The sequence below is a fragment of the Brugia malayi genome, assembly GCF_000002995.4.
Source record: "Brugia malayi strain FR3 genome assembly, contig: Bm_v4_ChrX_scaffold_001, whole genome shotgun sequence".
Taxonomy (NCBI): Eukaryota; Metazoa; Nematoda; class Chromadorea; order Rhabditida; family Onchocercidae; genus Brugia; species Brugia malayi.
The window spans coordinates 14,965,878-14,992,124 of NW_025062479.1; the positions used below are offsets into that span (position 1 = coordinate 14,965,878).

General features: G+C 25.1%; 1 protein-coding gene across 1 annotated transcript; it reads left to right on the top strand.

Annotated features, from left to right (window-relative positions):
• Positions 1-8,898: 8,898 nt before the first annotated feature.
• Bm2536 (uncharacterized protein) lies at positions 8,899-13,668 on the top strand (the record flags this gene model as incomplete). Its single annotated transcript, XM_043074925.1, has 4 exons — positions 8,899-9,133; positions 11,417-11,559; positions 11,688-11,803; positions 13,185-13,668. The coding sequence occupies 4 exons, from the start codon at positions 8,899-8,901 to the stop codon at positions 13,666-13,668; spliced, it is 978 nt and encodes a 325-aa protein (XP_042930859.1).
• Between the last annotated feature and the right edge of the window lie 12,579 nt (positions 13,669-26,247).

Genomic DNA, 26,247 nt, shown 5'->3' on the forward strand with positions numbered 1-26,247 from the left:
TGTTATCAGATATCATTTTGATAAATTGCATAAACAATTACAATTCACTAATTTTTTTTTGTTTGTAATTAAAAAATATTAGGCGATAGATTTTCATAAAGCATTTGAAAAAAGCTAATATTGAAACATTAATCGCTCAGAAAGAAATTTGTTGATTTCTTTTATTTTTATTTAAAAAAATTTTTTGTGGCACTTATAAACAAATACATTAATTAATACATAGCATTAAATGAAGAAGAGAGAAAAACTTACAAAAAAAACTTTCTGATTTGCTTCAGTTTTTTTCCTCTCACTTTTAATTTATCATTCGCTATTCAATTCAGATATATTCTATTATTCATACAAAATATGATATAAATCAAATAATCTACACAATAAAAAATGAATAATAGATGGTTGGATTAAATAATTTTTTAATGTGAAATAATTATGAATTGAAAATGAAGTTATGCATATATATATAATTTTTTTGATGTGACAATTTTTATATGGTAGCATTTTTATGAGGTGAGAGAGAAGAGAGAAGGTCATCAGCAATCAGAAATTATAAATTACAATTCAAAATGCATTGAATGGAAATCTTTTTTTAATTATAATATGATAAGAAGCTGATTTTTTTTCTTTGATAACAAAATTGATCATTTCAAAAAAAAAAAAAAAGGAAATAAAAAGAGGAAAAGAACAAGAGTAGGTCAGAAGAAATGAAATGATGACAGGAAATAATTAAAAGTTTGAAAAACAATAAAGTAACAATGGCGAATGAAAATTTGGTGACAGCCTTCAGGCCATCTGTGGTCATCACAATAATCCTTCATTCTAATGTCATTAATTTGCATGCATCTTTCCTTATCAGCTTTCTGATCTAAGTAAATGTCCTCTTAACACGAATATGTGAATTGTTGGACGACGGGTAATGTCAACAGGTGTCATATATACCTGTTCATTAATTGCACAATACAATGACAATCGATCTTATTAACAATTTTCTTTTTCTCTGAAATGCATTTATTGTTAATTTAATGGTTGAAATATTTTGCAAATTGCACAAATATTAATGTTAATTCCAAGTGGAATAATTTAACGAATAAACAAATCAATTCTCTGATTGTTAATTTTTGCATAAAAATGGACTTTTATAGAAGTGATGATGCAATTTGAAATAAATGGACTCTTGCAGAAGTAAGAAAATGATAAAATTTAATGGATAAATTTAATTAAAAATTATAAACAGCAACAATCAAAAATTTCGGATCATTCGAGTCAAATTTAAATTCTATATATACACTATAAGGTAAAAGTAATACAGATGAGGTAATAAAATTGATACATTTATATAAATATAATGATGTATCGATCATTTAACGACAGTTTACACAACTTGATTGCAAATGATGTTCCCATAGATTTTTTTAAAACTTTATCCTACAATTTGGTATTTCACTCTGGAATTTCTTTTTTTCATCTTTTTTTTCGATTAAATTAATTTTCAGATCCTTAAAATTGAAAACAAACTGCAAAACAATTTAAGAACTATCATAATTTGGTTGGAATGAAATCATTAAAATTGAAAATTATTTATAAGACGAATTGATAGAATCATAATTTGGGTAGGATGAAAAAAAAAAAAGAATGGAAAACGAGACGAAATAATCTAATTAACTATGAAACTAATGCAATGAATCATTGAAGTAAATATGAGACGGAAAAATGAAAATAAATACTTTCGGTATTTAAATGCTATACTCTTCATCTAAAAGATTGCATAATATGAATCGATAGAGCAATTTTGAGCGGTCAATAAAAGGTAAAAAGGTTATTGTTTAGCAGTAACTGTCGAATTCATCTAAAATACAATTGTATTGTAATTAATTTAATCAGTAATCATAATTAAATTTTCGCCTATTTCCATTCTATTGTATTATTTGTAGTATTTTTGCTAGATTTCGAATTTTGCTACTGGAATTAGTCAAAAAATCTTAAGAAATGAGCCTTCCATGTTCTAATTAATAACACGTTTATTATACGATTAATTTTAATTCAGAGAAATAATTAGTTAACAAAATTTGTTCCAATATTTTTTCAAAATAAAAAAAAGAAGAAGAAACTAAAAATTTAACATATGCAAGCATGTAAATTAATTATAATTATTTCTGTTATCAAATATTTTACTTTTCAAATGCGTCTATTAATTTCAAGAAAAAAATGCATAAAATAAAACTGAGAAATTTATTCAAATTTTGATTTTTTTTTTCTAATACCTATCAATTAATTGTGGTAGACTAGAATAATTTAAAATTTTATATAGAAAAAATCAAAATTTGTACCTTTTTTCTTTCTTTTTTTTGAAAGATCATTCATTTTTTTCCCAAGAGAAAGTAATGACTCGTTTTTTTTTCCTTATAGATACCGCTTTAAAACGGATAATTATTTTTGCACCTGTTTTTGATGATAGCATCCCTCACACAATGTACTCCTCTCTTTTTTTTTCATACCTATCTATTCAAAATGAACCATTTCAGCCAAAATATTTCGTGTCATACCAATTGAGCTTTAGTAACTATTTGTTGTAAATATGAGAATATTTTCCTCTTTCTCTTCCATTTCTTTAGTTAACTTTTGGTAGGATGTATATATGTGTATGAGGCGGAAAACGGTCTTTAAGTCATTTTAATTATTGCTATATCGGCACTAATTGAGGAAGGTTAAAAGGGCATAAGATGATGACAAAGAAAAAAATGGCGGTATTGGTTAGAATGAAATGAAATGATGAAAAAAATGGAAGTATGCAACAGTTTGATTTCTTGATCATCGTTATTATTACTGTTATTTCAGCATTATCATTATATATCCTTAATTAATTATAATTAATTTGACGAATCTAATTGGTATTTTCTTAACCTTTATAGGTTTGGAAAATAATTGATGATGTTTTAGAATATGATCAGATATTAAAGGTCATTAATTTTTAAGAAAAACAATTATTTAGTGGATATAATGTATAATATGGACGCTGTTTTTTTTTTTTTTTTTTTTTTTTTCATTTTTTGTTTTGATAATAAAAATTGATTGGTTAATGAATTTTTTAAAATAGATTTATTTTAATATATCTTTTTTATTTGTTTCAATGAATCATGAACTATAAAATATATTAATATAACTTGCTCAAGTCAAAAAAGAAGTGCATGAATTTTCAACAACCATACAAAAAAAGAACGATTGAAGCTGATTAATTATTAAAATAAATTTTTTTAAAAAGCCTTTCAATTTACAATAATCAAATAATGTACATTTAAATTTGATCTTCATTGATACTGTGGTAATTCTTGAATGGAATTTTTTCCTGTTTTAAAAAAATTAAAATAAGTTGATGGAGAAAAAAAAACTTTTAATTAACTCGTAATGATAATAAATATCAAAATACAACGATAATTTAAACATAATTAAACTAGCTAATATCCGACGAAAGAAATAGTATTGTGCGAACAACATTTCCTGCGAATAACGAGAAATAAATAAAAAAAGGATGAGAAAAAAACAAAAATTAAAACGAGTAATCATGGGCATATTATTTACCAATTCTTACATATTTATCGTACTCTATAAAAATAATTGGTGTTGTTATTATCATTATTATTGTTTCACTAATAAATGGATTATAAACAACAAGTAAATAATATTGTTATTCTTATTATTGTTACTATTATTATTGTTACCATTATCATTATTGCTATTACTATTATCACTATTATTGTTATCATTACTATTACTGATTTAGTAAAAAATGAATTGCAATTAATAGTTAACGAATAAATAAACATTATGAAGCTTTTATAAATAAACGAAGCTTTTACCTAAAAAAATGGAACGTAAGTGATGAATAACTAAAGATTAGAAATAAAGTTAAAGTGTAATTTAATAGGTGAATAGATGGTTAGATAGCATAATAGTGTAGCATAACAATTATCACAACCTTTCATTGGTGTATATATATTATTATTAACTCACTTCATGTTTTTACTCTTCAAGGTCTTTTTCTTTTTTTTTTTTTTTTTGTTAACTTTCATACCATCACATACTTCCTTCTCTTTTCTTTTTTTCTACCCTCATTTTTACCCATTTTCTCATCTACGATTCATTTACCCGTGATTTTTCTTTCTTATTAGTGAAGAGAAGAAATATTTAAAAAGGTCTTTCATAAAATATAGCTCGTATGAACCAAACATTCCATACTATATAAAATTTCCTTTTTCTTTTTCTTTTTTCTTTCCCTCACTTAAAATTGAAACAAAGTAATCACAGGAAAATAAAGTTCATTCATTGTCGGAAATAATTACTACAACAGCAATTTTTATCATAAAAAACAATAATAATAAAAATGGATGGAAAAAAAGAAGCATTTGAAAGATAAAAAATTACTTTAAGAAAAGTGGAAAAAAGAAATAAAATTCTTTAAAAAAATTGGAAAAAAAAGAAGTTATATATGTCCAGTTTCCGGAAAATACTCATTTTCAAACCGAAAATTATATACTAAACGATGGGAAGATTGTAAAATTGCTCAACAAATTTATTATCACTTTTGACAATTTTCCTTTTCATCAGTCTTTCACTCTTAAAAACGGAAAAAACGATAATTAGTGCGAATTAATCGATTCCTTTTTAGCACTTTCATTGCAAAAACAATAATAGCAGCAACAATAACAGCAATTACTACTACTGCTGATGTAACTGAAAATTTTTTATTTTGCTGATAATATTTAATGTTACGGTGCTTTTTCTTTTTGGCAATAATACCAATAAATCAAAAAAAATCAGTAATGGAAATTGAATATTTAGAATGTTTTTCATTGAATTTTCATATGTTTGACAAAAGTGAAAAAGCGAAAAGTCTGGTAGATTGTTAAAATTCGTGATTTGTTTTAGTTGAATATTATTGATTGAAATAAAAGGAAAGAAACTAACTTGTTATCATCATCACTAGCAGTATCATTACTATTATCATTGTCACTATCGTCATTATTGAACAAAATATCCTTTAGTCAGTTTCGTATATCAGTGGCTTTCAAAAACACTAGTTTGAAGTGTGAAATTACTAAAATCTGAAATATTTTCAAGAATTGATCTAGGAGTACATTGTATGTATTGCATGTGTATGTGTAGTCGTGTCTGTGTGTGGGCGGAAATATATGTGTTAATGCATATGCTTACATTTGTGTGTGTATATGCTTCTATGTTGTTTATATGTATGTGCGTATATCTATGTATGTATGCTTGCATTTATATATGTGTAAGTATGCAAAAGTATATGCATGTATGTGTATGCGTAGATTTCCGGAATAAAAGAAAAAAAAATTAACAGAATCAGTAAATATTTAGAAAAAAATGAGGCGAAAATCTCAATTGTACTTGATTAGAAAATAAAAGAAATCCAAATATTCATGCTATTAGAATTGTTTTTAAAAATTAGCGAAGAGAAATCAAGAAATACCATAAAAACTGTTTTTCATTACGGTAAATGTACAATTACGGTAAATGTTTATTTAGAAAATAATCTTCATCCATTTTTTTCTTTCACTGAATTTTTTTTTTTTTTAGTCTCGTTTCTAATATGTAATACAACGAGTTAGGGAGAAAAAGGGAAAAATGAATGCTTTTTTTTATATTTACTCAATTTATTCAACCACAAAATTAAATGAAAAAAAGTAGGTGGAAAATAAAATATAACATTTAATATCAACAGTAATGATTGAAAATGATTTTGCAATAAATTAACAAAAAAAGAATTTAATAAAATGAAAAAAAAGCCTTTTTTTCGAATTATTTTTAAATCTTAATTCATAATTAGTAATATTAAAAGTTCAATAATTTTCTTTCGTTTTCCCTTTGTTCCATTTCTCTCTATCTTCTTACCTGTCCCAATTAAATCTTAATTAATAACTGTATAATGTGTTAAGGTGTGATATGTAAATGGGATGATATATTTGTATGTGAAACATATATATATATATATGAAATATATCTTTTGATGCCCTCTTGTCCACCTCTGTCTCACCTACGCCTCTCCCCGACCCTCTATAATTGGATTTTAATAATACCACAGCACACCTCGATGGGCGCAATAGTGAATCTTGCCATTCACTGATGCATGTGCATCTCTGTGAGTTAATGTACGTAAACGTACGTGAATGTCTATGGGAAGTTAGTAATGTGCACCCCCGCATTTAATGATGGTTTCGAGAGAGCTCCACCCTAAAATGAACAAAACAGCCAATGAGAGACATTATAATGGCTGTTTAGTTCCAAAATGATGGCAATCAAAGCTATTCGTTGCCCTATTAGATGTGCGCTACTGTCGTCCAACCCCAAAACGTCCTCTCTCAGTCCCATTACGGTGACTTGATTAGCTTCTCTTCAAATAGCATTCTCTCCTTCCCTCTCCCTCTTTCTCTCTCTCTCTCTCACTCATTGTTCATATCCTTATTGTACATTGTTGTTGTTGTCGTTATTTTTGCTGTCGTTGTTGTCGCTGGTCGTTGTTTAAAGTATATTTTATGTTCTTATCTGGTATTTAATTACTTCATCCGGATTTTTGTTATTTATGTTCATAAATGCTAAAACATACTTATGAATAGTTAGGCTTTATTTGTTATTTCCTTGATAAATTTAAATCTTTAAATGTTTCTATAAATGACGATAATTCGTTGTTTTTGAAAATTTCTAAAGTTTTTAATAAAATTATTTGACTTTTACCAGAATACCAATTCTTCAATTAATAGTATTAATTGAAAAAATTTTCTTAAAATCTCTTCTCTTTCACCTCTAGATTTAAATTTTAAATAAGACAAACTTCTAACTATATTGTAAATATCTAAATAATTTTCCTTATCTTCTCATTTATTATAATTTCCATTCGATTATTGTTGAAAAAACTAAATGGTAAAACAGGTAGGCATAATTAATTGCTAAGTTACTCATTATTTCAGGGATATGTATATATACTGAATAATTAAATATGAATTAATATTGAAAACTGTGTAGTAATTCAATAGGTTGAAGTATTGTAATTATATTTTAAATGTTGACGTGAGAAAATGAAATTATCTCAAGCAAGTTTGAACATTTTATGAGTAAATTTTTGATTTCATTAAGAACGTGCAATTTTCACTTCAAATAATCTTTCAGTCACTAAATTGAAGGAAAAATTATAAGAAAGCATTTTTTGAAATTAATTCCTAAATAGTAAATTTTATTCACCTTAAATTGTCTATCATTTTCTCATTCTTTTTCAGTTTCTAATCAATTAGTTATCATTAATTTAAAATCAAAATTACATTTAAACTTAAATGTTCCTTTCCTTTATCCAAGTGTAAAAAATAGTTCAAATGAATTCGCAAAAATTAAATTCAAAAATGTACTACTAAAAAATTTTTGACTAACAAATATTAATTTATAATTTCATCAGCTTCTTTTTCTTTTCTGTTTTGTTAAATAATGTGATTATTTGATTTTTGTGAAAGTAAACATTTTTAAGCATTATTTTTCAGTGAAAAAGAAGTTGATCTGATAGCTAGGAGTTGAAAAAAAGAATTCAAAAATGATATTCACAAAAATTTTGAAAATTGAAAATTTTTTTAACAACTTGTAATAAATTGTACATCTAATAGGTTGATATGATGATTCTGAGTTGAGATGATAGATTCTGGTTGATAACTTTTTTAACAATAGTTTATTATAGATAATAAATATATATATACAAAGTTAAAAAATGATCACAACTCTCAGCTGAATGATAATAGCGGAGAGCAGGGGGAGTTGATTGAGGAGAAAGAGGAAATAAATGACTGTGAGAAGTGGAATGTGATGCAAACTGAGCAAAATAGTGCAAAAAGCTCATAATTAAACTTGTTATCAAATTATTGGTTGATTTGTTAATTCAAAAAATGAACAAAGCAAAAAAAGCAAAATTATGCTGCAAAATTTACTTCAAATGTTTTTCAAAGAAAAAAATGTCAACCATACATAATAGTTGTCACTTGTAAAAAATACCCATCATTAACTTGAAAAAAAATTGACAACTTTTCAGTCAATTTATCATTTATTAGCATAACCTGTATTGACATATTTATGAATATTATGATCATATAAATGAAATATATAATGTAACCAGAAATTTTATTGATTAGTTAATTTGTTGCTATCCAATCATTTAAATTTTAACTCATTTTCCTTGCAAAATAAAACAAAAATAACAAGAAATTAATATTGCTAATTGTCTTTTTTTTTAAAAAAAAAATTTTATCCGGCAAAAATAAAATTAAGCAAAAGTTGTAATTAATGAAATCCATTAATAATAATAAATTATATTTTGAAACAATGCTAGATAGAATTTAAAATAAAAAATAAACACTAATAAATCTGCATATAACTAAATTTTAATTTAAAGCTCTAGCAGGATTGATTTGATTTAACAAATTAGTTTTAAAGTACAATCCAATGAGGAAATGATAAAATCATTAACTCAATAATTATCATTCATTCTAATTAGCCTACTTTATTTCCAAAGTGATCAAATACTACTGTATCTGATGTGTTCAATATTGCTACCATTTCAAAAAATAAAAAGGAATGAAGGAAAAAACACTGTAAACAAATTGTCTTTCACATTTCGATGACTTCCGAAATTAATTATTTTTTATCCATTTTCATTTCTTCATTAATTTTTTTGAGCTTTTGTTTTTGTAAAACTTTTCAAATTCACCACTATTTAGTGTGAATTTAATTCATAATTTATCACTTTATAATCAATGTTAACTTCTATCAATTATAAGTGTAATCAGTTTTTTGATAAAAAATCTATTAAATAATAATCGAATGTAGAAATTTTGATCGTTGCAGAAGGTAATGAATCTATTGGATCCACGACAATTAATGATGAATCCGTTTGCGTACAGTGTGGTGGATCCGGCAACGATAGCACTATTAAGTACAACATCCGGCACACAAAATAGTAGTGCCGGAAAAATTGTCACTTCTGCTAATAATTTACACAGCAGTAATACTTCTGGTAATAGTAGCTTCCGAATTTCTGATATTCTTGATTCAAATGATGAAAAAGCAAATACAAGTGGTGAAAATGGTTAGTATTAATTTAAAAAGCAAAAATTCTTTTTTTAAAATATTTCAATAAAAAATGCTCAAATTATTTAACAATTCGTTTTTAATTTTAAGAATTTGTTACTATAATTTTTTTAGTCCTCAGAATAATTTGTTTAAATATATTTTATAAACTTTTTAATACATTTGAAAAATTTTGTAAAATTTTGCTTTTTCTATTGAAAAAACAAATGCGTAGATAGAAATAAAATATTTGCAGTCCTGTAAGGTTCAAAAAAAAAAAGACACAGTTAGTGAATTATAATTGTTTCTGTCTATTTTATTGCTATATCAATATAAAACTATTTTAATTCAATTAATAAAAGCAAAAAAATATTGTATATTTCAAGAATTTATTTATATTCACTTTACCGTAATTGCAATTTTTTTCTATTTCCAGAAATCATTACTTTGCATTAAATAAGCAAAATATTTGTCATATTGTTTCTGTTGTATATTAATCAGAAATGTTAAGCTAAACAATAATATAAACAGGTAATAATAATTTCATTCATCTAACACCTGTCTTAACCATTCACTATATTATCTCACCTTTTTAAGCATGCTACAAATTTATTCATTTAATCTGATCTTTTCAAAATAAATTTAAGATAATTTTTACAAAATTTGCTTAAATATAAAATAATATTGATAAAGACAAAATAAATTGTTAAAAATGACAATTTTTTTTATTACGATATTATATTAAGAAAGATATAAAGTGGAAAAGTGAAAAAAAAAATTGATAAAAATAATGATTTTTTTTCAAGAAATATTAATTATGTTAAATGAATGATATAAAAGCAATAAAAATGTAATAACTTATCCTTAATTCATTCTAACCGTAATCATAATTTAGTGGTACTGAAGCGGAAAATATCTCTTTCCTAATTTCATCTACCTTTTACCTGCTAATTATTATTAACAAAACCTTTTTCCTTTTTTCTATCCTTTCAATTTATTTATTTTTTCTATCTTTCAATAATTTACACCTCACCTTTTTCTTTTTTTTTCTTTTTTCTTCTCTTTATGTTTCTTATTTTCTGCTTTTCTTTTTAATCAATCTATTTCTAGTAATAACTAATTTATAAGCTGTTCATTACAATTATTAACAATTATTGCTTGTAGTCGGCTTAAATGGATTATCGAAATTGTAAATCATTGAGCGCAGATGGAAGATTGGAAAATTAGGGGATGAAATAATCTTTTTGAAGGATGGTGATATTTTTATACGAAAGAGAGGATTAACATGCTTTTAATCTAGGATTAATTAATGAAAAAAAAAAAAAAAAAATAGCTATTATATGGAAGAGAAGAGAAGGGTGAGAAAATTATGGTAGTTATGAAAAAAAAGCAAAATAATGGTAAGATGAGAGATAATGTTCAATGAAGATTTAGAATTGATTATGGATTGATTAAACGGATTATTGAAAGATGAGATTTGCTCATTTAATTCATTACTCATTTATTAATCACCAACAAAATACTTTTTTAAGCTATTGTCTTGTCATGTGATTCGCTTGTACTATTATTATTATTATTTGATTTGTTACCATATCAATTCTACGGTTCTTAGGGATAATATCGAATAAATCTGTAGTGTGTGAAGTAGAGAGAGAGAGAGAGAGAGAGAGAGAGAAGGAGTAACAGGGAAAGAAAGAAATGAGAAAATGTGTTACACCGGTTGAATAGAAAAATGCAAGAAAGAAGAAATATGGTTTGTCCACTAAAAAAAAGCAGAAAACTTAAAAAAAAGAGATTTTAGGCAAAAAATTACTTTTAATTTAAAAATCATTAAAACCGAAATTTAACTTAATTATAATAATTTTTTCCTAGTATTTATTTATTTATACAGTTTTTATTACCTGATTACATTACCAGTTAGAAATTTGTCAACCAATAACAAATAAATATTTTTCAATTTTTTGAGAAATTTAGTAGTTAAGAATGATAGTAACAGTAACAGTAGCAGTAATAATAATAGTAACAATAATAATAACAAACTAAAACACGTAGAGCAGATAAAAGTAAAAGCACAAAAATGAAAAGGATAGAAAAAAATTATTTTGTTAAAAAATGAAAAAGTTAAAAATTCAAAAATAGGTGCGGTAATAATACTTCAGCACGTTGCTAATTCTTTTTTTAATTTCTACTAGCTACTTTTAAAAATTTTTCTAAAATTAGACAGAAAGAAAATAAAAGCAAAAGATAAAAGAAAATTTATTTCCATTGTTATCATTATAATCAATTATATTATTTAATTCAGAATTATCATCATTGGGTGAGGATGAACGAAGCGGGTCAACGGAATCACATCGTTCTGGTTGCAGTCCACATTCACATTCTTCAATTGGATGTGGTAAAAAAGCTCGTAAAGCACGAACAATTTTTACTGATAAACAATTACAAGTATGATATGATATGATATAAATGATTTTTCTAAAACTCTCTAAAACTTTTACAGCATTTTTTAAAAAAATTTGTAGAAATTAATTCTTTAAAATTTTTCATTTTCTTTTTTGTCTTTTATATTTTAGGAATTGGAAGCAACATTTGATAAGCAAAAATATTTGAGTGTGCAAGATCGAATGGATTTAGCCCAAAGAATGGGTCTTTCTGATACACAAGTAAAGACGTGGTATCAGAATCGTCGGTAATGGATTTTTTTTAAAAAAAAAATATTTTTTTCCTTTCAATTTTTTGCTCCTTTTAATATTCTTTCTCTCTTTTTTCAGTAGCATTAAAATGATATCTATTTAATAAATATTTTTTAATAACAAAAATTTTTCAATGTTTTTTATTATTACGTATTACCCACATTCAGTAAAAATTAGAATGAATTGAAATCAAATTGCATTAAATTTCTTTTTATTAAATTATCATTTGTAATGAAAAAAGTTTGGTGGAATAATGATCAAAAAAAAAAAAAAAAAAAGAAGAAGGAAAAAGATTTGAAGTTAAATGTTATACATTTCTGAAATGCAAAAAAGAAAAAAAAAATGATTTACTTAATCGCTAATTCCTTAATTCATTGACTTCATATTTGTGTATCACATTTCAAATTATCATTTCTCCTTAAATTATCAAATTATGTATCGAATTTCGAAGAAAAATTAATTAAAAACACTCTGAAATTGAATTTCAATTTGTCCTCCCCACACTTTTACTACCGTATTTCTCGGAAAAAACTACTGTAAATTTTTTTTCTAATTTTTGTTTTTTATTTGTAAAATAATAACTTTTCTCCTTTTTTCCTATTTCTATCTCTCCTTTTCTTCAATCTATTACTTTGTTATGATTTTTTAAGAAATAGTGTAGAAGAGAGAAAAAAGAGAGAGAGGGGGAGAAAATGACATGAAATTAGTGCAAGGTTGAAAAGGTAATTAGCAGACTTTAACACCCTAAAAATGCTCATTGTACCATAAAATTGTGAACAAAAGCAAAAGAATGGATTAGAAGAAGAGATATGTTTATATTAGCAAAGAGTGGATGACAAGAGGGACAGAAAGAATTTAATGTTTCGTCTATTTCATGGTACCATCTCTCTTTCATTTTGTTCCCCTAAAATTCAACTTTCAACAATTATTTTCTCCTGCTTCCTCATTTCGCTCACCAATAAATTATTTGTTAATGTAAATTTAAAGCATTCGAGCAAAAATTCATGTTGCTTTTTATTTCATGACAATAGTTCATTTTCGTAGTTAATAAAATCATTAAAATGTGTTCAAAATTGTCATTCCTTTCCTTCTTTATCTATTTCAAAATAAAATTTTTTTTTTAAAAAAAAGCGATTGAAAAGGAAAATTAAATTTCCAAGAGCAAAATAAATGATTAATTTATTTCTACTTATTAATTAATTAAAAGAGATAAACACATTTTCACATTGCCACTATTTGTATAGTGTGTGTTGCATTGCTATCTCACATATTAGTAATTATAAATTGTGATTTTATTTGTATAATAAGACTAAAAATCTTGAGAAAACAGAATTTTTTAATTTCACATTCTCATTGCAAATTAAATTTAATTTATAGAACAAAATGGAAAAGACAAGCAGCCGTTGGAATGGATCTGTTGAATGAAGCATCAAATGTCGCTGCAATACAACAGTTGTTGCGTACTAATCCATATTGGGCCAACTATATGGCAGCTAATGCGCTGAATCATCCAAGACTTTTTCCGCTTCAAACGTCATCGCTTCCACTTGGCTTATCAACCGTTGCAACTCCTAGCAATCTGCCCTCTTCCACATCATTTGTACCACTTGCCATACCAGCGGCAGCGCCATCATCACCAATTGCGCCCTCTTCAACAACAACAAATACGGTGATTACCGGATCACCGATAACATCTCTACCACTGGCAATGTTTCCATTCCAAGTACCCACTTCAAGTTTTACCCTAAATCTTGTCCAAAGTCCACCAATATCAGTATCAGTGGAAAGATCGAAAGTAGAACCATCAAAATCAACAACACCGCTAAATAATATTGAAGTGAAATCACCTGAACTGAAATGATTCTTTGTTTCTCTCTTTTTTTTTTTCAAGTGAAAAATTTTTTTTCCTATTTTTTTAAATAAGCATTTAATTTGTCTCTTTAGATCATTCCGTATAAACCATTTTATTCCTTACTGAATCTTATTATTAATGTCACAAAAATCGATTTTATTAAATGTTCTACTGCTAAAACATTTAAACAATTATTGAAAAAACTTTAAGAATTAAAAAAAAAAAAATATTTGGTATATTTTATAATTTAAATTACTATTAATTTAATTAAAAAATAAAAAAGCTGATGTGTTAGCATACAAATATTCCAATATTCCTTTAAAAAAGTGTTATAAATTATGTTTAGAAAAAAGCTAAAAAGTTACATTGATTATGTAATTAATTAAATGTTTTGCAATATTTGTATCTTATATTATCCTTTTTTAACTTCCGATTACGTGTTTATTTTTAATTTTCAACTGTGATTTTTTTTTAAAAAAAACAAGCTTCATATGCTTTAGCCTGCACATTTAATTTTGTTGTACAAAATTATGCACAGTAAGTTGAAATAAATTCTTTTCTTTTTTCCCACTTTTACAATATTTTTTGCTTTCTTCCTTTTTTTTTTTTTTATTAACATAGCACAAAAATACAATGAGTAAACTTTTTATGTTTATGCTAATACAATTAAACAATTACACAATAAAAATACTGCAACCAAGAAGTACTGCCAATAACATTGCATATATTATTAGTATTACCAATATTATCATTAATGCTAATTATTATTAATATTAGCATTATTAGTTGATTATTATATGCATGTAAATAGGACAATGAAGAATTTAATACGTTTTAATTACGTTTACAACTTTTAAAATTTAATACGTTTACAACTTTTAAAATAATGTTTTTATCAAAAAACAAAAAAATTTTTTAAAGAAAAGAAATGAAAAATTTGAAGAAATATGTTCTAATTTAAAAAATCTTATAAACTGAATAATATTAATATGCTTTTCATCCAATGGTGTGCTATATTATCATTTGAAAATTTGCAAAAAAAATGATGCATCTGTCGACAGACGGTCGATTAAATTTCATTTGCACATTCGTTCGTTTGTATCAAAATCAAATTAAAGATCGGTAAAGGTGAAAGTAGGAGGGCAGATGGATGAAATGTTGTTGCTAAATTATGTGTTGCGATTGTCGCCTCAATTTTTTTTTCGTCTTTTTTTTTGTTAAAATTTCTCTTTTAAAATAGAAATTGAAAAATAAATTTCAAAAAATGTGAAGTAATAAGCAAGCAATTAAATATATTTTTAATCTTATCTCTTCTCAACAGCTATTATTATGTATTATTAGTAATTTTCTATTTTAAAGGAGAAATTTTATAAGTCATTCGTACAAAAAATACTAAACTGATATTTGTGAAATTATTTAAATTTACCAGTATTTTAAATGAAATGACATTTTTTTTCTTTTGGTTCAGATTTTATTTAACAATATTATTGACTGTATAATTAATGCAAATAATTCATAAAGAATTTTGTAACGTTTTCAAAAAATAAATTTTTTTACTTGAAAATATTCCATAAGCCATAAGCTATGCTATATGTCATAAGTTATTGCAAATCTTGTTTATTATAAATTGCTATTAGTATTGTTTTATAAGTTATAAGTTAAACCTGTAAGTTATGGAAGATATGTGATTTTTTCAGTGATTAAGCAGAATTTGTTGACATATTCCCAATTGATTAATAATTTAATTATTACTAATTTGATCAGATTACGAATATAACAGTATTGAAAATATTTTCCCATTTTTGTGTATTTCGTAAAGTGATTATACAGAAAGGTTTTATTTCTCCTTCTTTCTAATAAACAAACTGAATTGTTATTTGAAAAAAAGCAAAAATCTAGCAATTAAACTTGTTAAGAATAAGATTAAATACTTTTAACGATTGAAAATATAATTTAATAATTGAAGAAAAAAATTCTTTGATATATAAAATAAATACACACATAGCAATTTCCCTTTGATTTTTTCTTCACTTTGTTTTTCTCTTTTTTTCATTTTTTTTTTTTCAAAATATAAATAATTAAATTATAAATATAAAAATGACATTATAACATACATTGAATCATCATAATATCAAGTAGTATATTAAAATAGGTTATTAAAAAGAGGAACATACATAAAGAAGGAGAGAAAGGAAGAGAGAGAAAGAGAAATAAAGAAGGAAATGAAATTGACATTGAAATAATAATAATGATAATAGCAACAATAACAATAATATTAATTAATAGTTGAGGTTAGATAGTAGTAATACTGAAAGTCGATATCATCATTGTCCTCTACTGTCCACTCATATTGTCTTCTTCCATCTAATTCTTTTCCAATTGTCAGTATTACTACTACTACTACTATTACCAATTATTGTTATTATTATGTTTATTGTCATTATTATTATTATGTTTATTGTCATTATCATTATTACTATTATCATTGTCACTATTGTTATCATTATTATTATTAATATTAATATTATTATTGTTATTATTATTATTACTGTTACTGTTACTATTATTATCATTCTTAACTACTAAATCATTTCGATTTGAGGAAAAACGAAAATTTTGAAGAAATCCATTCAAAAATGCTATTGTTACAATAATTACTACTAAATCATTCTTTGTCTCTATTTATCTTCTTCTATCTATTCATTTTCTTTTTTATTTGTTCATTTTTAATTCAAATTTATTAAATCATAATTATCGTTAGAATGCTAATCACTTGTCCTTTCTCTCTATACTCTTACTTCATTTTCACTTCCGTTTCTTCTTTTTCTCTTCCTCTCTCTCCTTCTTTCCCTGTTCTATCGTTAGGACAATTTCCTACCATTTCTTGAAATCTTTTCATTTGGACGAATACAGCAATTTTTGCATCAATTACGCAACAAATGCGCAAATTGTCATTCATTTTATAGGGACGAAAAGAGAGGAAAGAGAAATAGAGCGAGAGGGAGAGAAGAAAAGGATTATTAGCATTTTGCAAGGAAATAGCCAATGTTATTAACTTTTCCATTGTCATCACAAATCATATCAATTGTCGAATTTCCTTCTAATTTCTCCTCCTTCTTTCTTCTCTTTTACCTCTCTCATTCTCTCTCTTCTCTTCCTTCTTTCCCTTTGAAATTTATAATAAAAGGATTAAAAAAAAAAAAAAAAATTTTTTTTGCTAATCATAGCGAATGCTATTGATTACATATATGTTTATAATGATTTTATTTATTCTAATGTGATTTGAAAAGTGGATTTATAGCCTTATAAAACTTAAGGATAAACTTACGAATTTAATAAAATTTAAGAACACATTTCTATATTTCAGAATGATCAAAGGGACATGGAATAACGTCGTGCATGTCATATTGATTATTGCAACATTGATGTGTGATATAATCATAATTTGTTAATATTTTATTATTTGTTATGGGTGGATAAGCTCATGGCAAATACCAATAAATGTTATGAATTTAATAATTAGTAATTTAATAATTATTGTATTTGTCAAATAAGTAATTCAAAGTTTATATAGTACACTCAAAACATAGACATAAAAAAAAATCATATCATAATTTTAATTCGTTTTTTTATTTGTTGTTTTCTTTATTTTTAATTTCAAGTAATCACTTAAGAAGCCCATGTAACAGTAATGCTAACATATATCTAGACAAAATGAGTTGGATACAACTGATCTGTCCTGAAAGAATCATATAATCAATCATAATGTTTCTGTTGAGATAACTAACTGTTTGGATAGCTTCAATATTGATTATTTGTTAACTTATTTCTTCCCTCTCTAAAAAAACTAAGTAAGCATGCAAATAAATAAATGAACAAATAAATAAATAAACAATGACAGCGGAAAAAATACGAATGTATATGCAATATTGATATAATTTAATACAATAGTAATAAAAGTCATAACAGTGATAATATTAACAGTAATAATTATTATTACTATAATTATAATTATTGTTGTTATTGAAATAATTCTGTGTGTTCTTTTTATTATCATTATTGATATAATTATTATTTTATTGTCTGTAATAATAGTCATTTTTATTAAATAAGCAAAATAAATTATGCAATAATTCTCCTCCAAATAAATTGATTTGAAAGTAATTCAATCAGTCATTAAATGGAGTCACTCAACCAATCACTTCAACCAATTTTATTATTTAAAAAGAAGATGAATAAAAGAATCATGTTTTTTTCCTATTCTTTTTTTGAAATATTTTATAAGTTCTAAATTCGATGATATTTTGACAAAGTATTAATTCGTTCCTTCTAACTCATCAAATGATTTCATATTTGTTTAAAATTGACATTTATAATGGATGATTCATTTATTTATTCATTCATTCACTTCATATATAACATGTATGATCTAATTTTAATAGAATTAATCTTAAATTAGTGTAAAGGAAAACTATAAATGAAGAAAGATGAAAAGAGGAATAAATGAATGAAAAGATGAATAATATATTGTAGGATAAATTATCCATGTATCCATTTGTTTGAAATTGTGTAAAGAATTGAATAATGATTGATGAAGAGATCGTATACCAATTGCGGATAACATTAATGCATCAAATATCAATCAGAAAATGAGACAAATGCGCTTTGGAAAATTCAAATTATATACCTTTTGTCATTTTAATTCAAGAAATGGACAAATTTGATTCACTTCATCTCTCTCATTATCAACTCTGTTCACATTTAAATTACATACCACTACTACAACATATTTACTTACATATATATATATACAAAATCCATTAGAAAATTTAGAAAATTTTAGCAATTTTCTCTCCATTAATTTGAGAATTATAATTTTTCGCATAAAAATAAAATTTTTACACAACAATTTTGTTTGGTTTTCTATTCCAAAGATAGCATTAAGCATAGTATCATTTAAGAAACTTTAAATTTATTTATTTAGGTGAATAAAAATACTACAAATATAAGGAAATTTCGCTCAACACACATTTTTATTAAAACTTTGTTTGAATGACTGATGATAATAATGATGATGGAGATTATATTGAAGATAATTGTGTTATTATTGATGATAATGATGACGATGGCGTTCATTTGGATGATGATTGTGCTGATGTACGACGATGTTAACTATCATTTTAGATTTAATTGAAAATTATTGCCAACATACGGTAATAATTAACCTTATAATTTTCTTAATGTACATGAATTATTCTTCATTTATGTACACCATATCGTCTGTTTTTCTGCCTTTTTATCTATTATTCTTTCATTATAATGATTATTGCTAAAGTATTATTTTGTATATTTAATATTGCTAAAACACTACTTTGTATAAATAATATCACTAAAGTATTGCTTTACATGTAGCAGATGAATAAAATAAAAAATGTGACTTAAAAGAATTTCATTTAGAAATAGTCACATGAACATTATGAATCACAATTCTTCAAATTACTTAGTTACAAATGAAATGTGAAATATTTAGTAATAATTAAAATGATTGATAATACTAGTTCTAAATTTTTGGTACTTACGTGCCTAACATGTAAAAAAATGTTGATTTTGGTAATATATATATAAATAGATTGCACCTTTTTGGTTGATAAAATAATTTAAACAGCTCAAAATTGTGTCAAACAAATGATAAATTTCTCAAATGATGATGGTGCTGTTATCAGTGTTTTATTAAATCGATCTATGTGATTTCATAAAATCTTTATATAATTATATGATAAATAGATATGTTATCACCATTCTCATCGCTGTGCGATTGTTTGGTAATACATTAAACAGGAGATAATAACTGATACTTATTGAAATTGTGGCGAATTGCAAAAGAAAGTGGATGACACTTTTAAGCGGTAATACGAAGAAAATTGGATTAAAGCAGATTGCTTTCAAATGCATTCCATTTATCTCAATTTAAAAACCCTCATTTTTCTTTGTTTCTCTCTTCCACTTTCTCTCTCCTTCTTCCCTTTCTTTTTCTGAAATGAAGATTTTTATAATCAAACTAGTACCATAGCCTTTCCTATCTTCTTAATTCGCATGTCCTTCCTTCCATCCATCCATCCATTCGTCCATTTACATTCCATTCTTTCTTCCATATACTCCAATTAATGCTTCTACCATTTTTATCCTTTCAATTTCATACCCCAAAATTTAATTCAATAGCGGAATTTTGCAGCTCATCACCTCAAATATATTTTTATTCATCAAAATATGTTTTCTGGGGATTTCCGTCTAAAATGTTTACAAAAAAAAAAAAAAAAAAAAAAAAAAAAAACGATGAATGAACCACTTCATTTATCCTCATAGAATAATAGTAAAAAAATAATAAATTACTAATAACATCACCAATAACAATAGCAACGGCAATAACAATTATAACACTAATAGAGCAACAATAGCAATAATTAATAATACTGCTAATTAGTAGTAATTGTGATCAGCACATACACTAACTCAGAAATTGTTTTAAATTCAAGTTCCTTGTCAAAATGAACAAATAATTCATGTATTTCTTGCATTTTTTTCTTATCAGTAATTCAACAAATATAAAACCGTTTTTACAATACATTCAACTGTATTGTTTAAAACAAAGAAATAAGAAAGCGTAAATTAGAATTGATTTGAATATTAGCTTGCCTTTTAAGAATCTTTATCAAAAATATGAAAGCAATTTTTTTCAGTGGCTGTTTTACTTCCATTTATTAAAATATTCATCAATTATATTCCATAAAGAGTAATTCTATTCCATTTGAGAGAAAAAAAACTGCAATACAGCGCAAATTAACACAATTGTATATAAATAAGAGATATGAATAGTAAGGCGGCAAGACTTGTTCTTCAAAGGTAATTCGAAGGTAATAGGTTAAGTGATGAAAACTAATGCATTTACACATACACATATATATGTATGCGCACAACATAATTATATCTGTATTTTACCTGTGGTAATAAGTGGGCTACTTCAAGACCGTGAAAGAATTTAAGTGGAGGTGTCAAATTGCGACATTAAGTATTATTAAGTAGCACTTCAACCTATTTCATTTATATCTTACCGAGAGTGAAAAAAGGCATGTAAAGTGACCAGTAATAATATTTGAATTGTGACCTAGAAGCTAATTTCAAAAAAAAAAAATGTTGCTCAAGCATATATACCCCAGAAAATTGAATGGTATTAACAGGTATTTAATTAAATAATACTAGCACTTTTGAAATGTTCAAACTTTTTTGCTACATTCTTCAAGTTTCTTGTTTGCCAATTGTCAACAGAAAACTATTTCATTGAATTCATTGGAACGTTAATTGGAACTTTAAAAAATCAGTAAATTTTCAAAAACATCAAAAACAGTAAAAAGTCAAATTTAAGAGAATAACAAAATTTGCATATTTTGCAAGTAAATTTGAAAATAGATGCCGGCACAATGTAGGAAGAAAAACTATACCTTTTTTTAATTTCACCTTTGTTACCACAATTATTGTCATTACTTTTGTTTTGTTAGCAGTATTACTTTGTTTTGTACATTTATCTTTTCTTCATACATAAAAAAGCTATATTACTAACTAGCAGTAAATAAGAATGAAATGAAATCAAAGTGATGCAGTATTTTTTCTTGTAAACTGCATGTAAACTAATTGTATGTTGCATGCATTTTCATACAAAATAGTAGTAATTACTAAAATATATTTTGTTATGCTCATTTATTGCAAAAAAAAGAAAGGTGAAAGTTTTTTTTATAAATGAAAAAAAAATTACAAAATAGTGCGAAAAAGATGACAACATGCTATTATTAGTAATATTACTGTTAATGGGTTTATTTAATTCGCTTTCGCAAGCAATTTAATTCTATCATTTTTTCCCTCACTTTTCTCTCTCTCTGTCTGCCTCTTTCTTCCTCTCATTCTCTTTTCTCTCTCCCCTAAAATTATTGTTTCAACCAATTCAGTTCATTTTTTGAAAATCATTTTTCCTCCTTATTCACATGCAAAATTACATTCAAATGGCCAAATATTCTCATTACCACACATATAAAAATGAAAAAAATTAAGGTAAAAAATGCTTTTTCACATGGAAACAAAACAAAATAGAAATAAATATGGGAGAAAATCGGTAAAAATTTGTATTTTTATCGAATAGAATTTTTTCTCAGAAAATATACCTTCATTAAATGACAAATGAAAGAGAGAGAGCAACAAATGTCGAATACCATGGGAATAATGGTAACAGCAATAAATACAATAAAAATGACGATAATAATAATAATAAACTGATTTTTATCAACTAATTAATGAATACAAGCACTTGATGACTATTCCAATTCAAATTTACAAATTATAGGTTCCGTAATTTTATAACTGTTATTAATTTACCGCAATTTCTTCAAAACATTTGATTCTCAAAGTTTTGTCTGTTTTTTTAAGAAAGGAAAAAATGAAAAAGCGAGAAAATCCTGAAAGTCTTATTTCGCTTATTAAAGTGCAATCATTAATATCTAAGTATTCTGTTGAAATGAAAGTTTAATAATAGTTTATTTAACCATTACTTACTTGCATAATGATATTTCATTATTTTACATGGCTTATTACGTATGTTACATGCAAAACTCTAATTAATCATTAAAACTGCATATTATAATTCCAAATTAAGATACTGAAATAAAAACAATTAATGCTGTACTGTTAGTACAATTAGCTATGATCACTATTATACATCAAAATAAAAATGCTTGAAATTTTTTAATGAAATAATTGAGCGAATTTTATTAAGGTAAAAGTGATACAAATATTGAACTAATAGAATAATTCAAATTAATTCAATCATTTGCCACATATATTATTGTTATAAATTGACCATCAAGGGATGTTCTAATAACTCTCAAATATTCATATGAAGGACATTTCTGGATTCGCAATAAATCTTAGCAATACTATTATTATTATTATTCATGTTATTATTATTGCTATTATCATTATTTTCTACTGAACGAAATAAAGTGATTAAAATAAGGGAAGGAAGGAGTAATTTGTGAAATCGCTCAGCACATTTCAGTAATAACTGATAAGGTCTGAAAAGAATATTGAAATGAGAAATGGAAGAAGAAAGGTAGAAAAGTGGATGTGATTGAGATGAGACATATTCTCATTGATTAAAATTACGGTAATTGTTTAATTATTGCATTTTTTTATTTGATAAACTATTATTATTGTCACTATTATTACTATTATCATTTAGTATTATTAATTATTATTAATATTAATAATATTATTATTAATTTTCGCGATTGTTGTCATTTTTCAAAATTTTCAAACTCTCAGTGAAAAGCAATTATCAATGATCAGTGGTTCGATAATTATAATCCCATTATTAGAACAAATTCTATTGATAGTGAATGTATATTAGTGACAGGTCGATTGATGAATGGAAAATATTTGAGTAATAAAAATTCAATGATGAGGTGAAACTGGGCAAATCAAACAAATTACTGAAATTACTGAAGGAGAAGAAGAAAGAATAAAACCAAGAAAAGGGACTGATATGAAATTAACCGTTTTCATCTTTTTTTTCTTTTTGATAATTATGAACTTTACAACTTGTTGAAGAAATTTTTACCAGAAAATTCACTTTTTTTTTTCTTGAGAAGTGAAATACTTGAATTCTGGTAAATTTTGGAGATCGTTAAATTTGTTAAACTATGTAATAAATGAGCAATAAATGGGATATAACATGATAAATTAGGATTTCTAAAAAACAATTTTAGAAGAAATATTCTAAAGGAAATTTTAAAAAGACGAATAGTTTTAAAGCTTTGTTTTACTACATCTAAAAATTTTTTAATTTAATTTTTAGCGATGAAAATGCCGACGTTTTTCTAAATGATATCAGTTCTTTAAATCAGCAATCTTTTTCACCTTACTATTTTTTTATTTTATTTTATTATTATTATTATTATTTTTTTTTTTTTTTTTGTAGAAAAATAATAAATATTGAGCACTTTAATGTAAAATGTGATTATTATAAGCAATATTATTGTAATATAAACACCAATAGGGAATAAATCTGATTCAAGGCGAAAAAAGAAAAAACTAATCAGTCAATTTCAATTATAATATTATTCATTAAGTTTATCGCATGTAATTCAAACATGTTATATTCATGCTTAAATTAAATTTACAGTTATCAATAGAACTGAAAGATGAAAAGTTTAAAATTTAAATTTTAAAAAACAATTAGAACCTCAATTATTAACTAACATCATCTTTCACTTATAATTTTATGCCAGATCTTAGACATTATTGAGGCAAAAATATCAATTGTAATCACAAAAACTCATCATTCTTGTAAAAATTTTTACCCGAAATTAAAGTAATTATAGGTAACTGGATTATTTACTTGCCTCCTATAAGTAATAAACATGATAAATTAATAACAGAGAAAGAAATGAAATAAATACTTTATACCTTCATTATTCGACTTTGTATTATTCTTTATAATTTATTAGATGATGCCAATTAACTGTTAACAACTAATTAATTAATTACTAAAAGGAGTTAATTTATTGAATATGTTATTAAATAATCCGAAATTATGAGTGCAGGATAATATGAAAGGAAAAGATGGAAATACATACCAAATATCTTAATTATGTAGGTTGAATGATAAGTAAATAAGAAATGTAAGAAAATTTAACCAAACAATTTTCATCATTCAAAATAATTTAAATATAATTATCCAATTAATCTGTTACCTTTACTCTCTTCATTCCTCTTCTGTACATAAACAATTTGTAAATTTAACTTAAAAAAATATGTTCAAATAATCATAAATTAATTTATAAATCCAATTTTTTCTTCAAATGAATGGTTAAAAAATCGATATGAAAACACAAAAAATTAGTCAATTCTTTGTTTCTCTCTCAGATACGATTCATTGAGATAATTGATAAATAAGAGTTGTGGGAAAATTTAATGAAACAATTTTTTTTTAAATAATTTCTGTTTATAGTAATGAAATTTTTTTCTATCTAATATTTATTACCAATTTTCTACCTATTCTTGGTTATAGTCAAATAAGAGATGTTACTGTCAGAGTTATCAAATGAAAGACGTTATTGTTAGTTAACTGTAGTTTTTTTTTTAAAAAAAATTGTTATTGTTAACTGTAGTTTTCAAATTGAACTATATGTTTAGTCTATAAGCTTACATTGAGCGTCATCTAAGGTGGACACCACTCCCTATATGGTCTGGTGGCTAGGGCTCATGATCTTCACCTACGTGACCCCGCATCGATTCCGCCATGGGCTATTGTATTCTTCCCACACATTCACAGCTACCACTCATTCTTTAAGCATGACACTTCCCTGTTGTTAAAACAATGGATTAAACGGCCAACTAAGTTAATTAAGTTCTGGAATGGCTTACTTTTTTTGATCATATAAAGTAGTCAAAAGTGATTTCAACTTAAGCAATTAAACCATTAAATTACTCAGATATATTTCATTACGAGATGCATATACCTTCCTTAATTACTTCTCATAAACTGAAATATCTGTAAAGCGATAGTTACAACATAATAGTAATATTTCCATCCATTCCTTTATTTAGCAATTAAATAAACATCTTTACTGTCTTCTTTTCGACTGCATTTGCATTTTTCTACCTTTTGCATCAAAAAGCCAACACTAGTCAATAATTATTAAACTGAAAGTAATTTGACTATTAAAAAGAAACTTTTTAAAAAATTTTTCAAATGACCGATGCATAACTATATCTAACATTTTTTCCTGAAAAGTTTCCAAAAACTTTAAGCAGTATATTTAGTACAGCCTCCCATACATTTCATTCCCCTTATTTCATCGCATCGTTCGTCAATCGACAGCTTTTGCCAGCATCCAATTTCTTTGTTGTCTGAGTATCGACATAAAAGATAATTCAATCGGTCTGATGTATCATTAAATCTTTAATATGAAAACTTACACCAAAGCTATAAATAACCATATCTCGCTTTTCCATTTCAAAAATATACCCAACATTTCCATTGGGAGTGGCAATTACTCGCGTAATTTAAAAAAAGCATCTAAAAAATAATTGTACAATAATTTATTTGTACAAACAATTCTTTTTTTTTTTTTTTTTCAGACAAAGAATAAGAATCAGTACATATAAGTCACATTAGCTAATTTTTACGAGGACTTTTATATTTGTGTTTCTTCCTGTCTTCTCTCTCGCATCCACCTAATTGAGGATGGAAATTTTGAATACTTCTTAAAGACTACGAAAAAGATACGACAGAAACAAGATTTGAGGTTCATATTAAACAACGAATTAACAATTAGTAAAATCAAGAAACTCATCAATATCTATTAAGCGCGATGTCAAAATGAAGTTCCAAGTGAGTTAAGAACAATGTGTTATATAGTTAAAGAATGGTTAAGCCTTTCAACATAGTAAGGTAATCAAATTTTGAATGATTTTATGATAAAAATCAAACAATCAATGAGATGGAGATCAATGAGCAAGAAAGAATTTATGTGTCCAAGC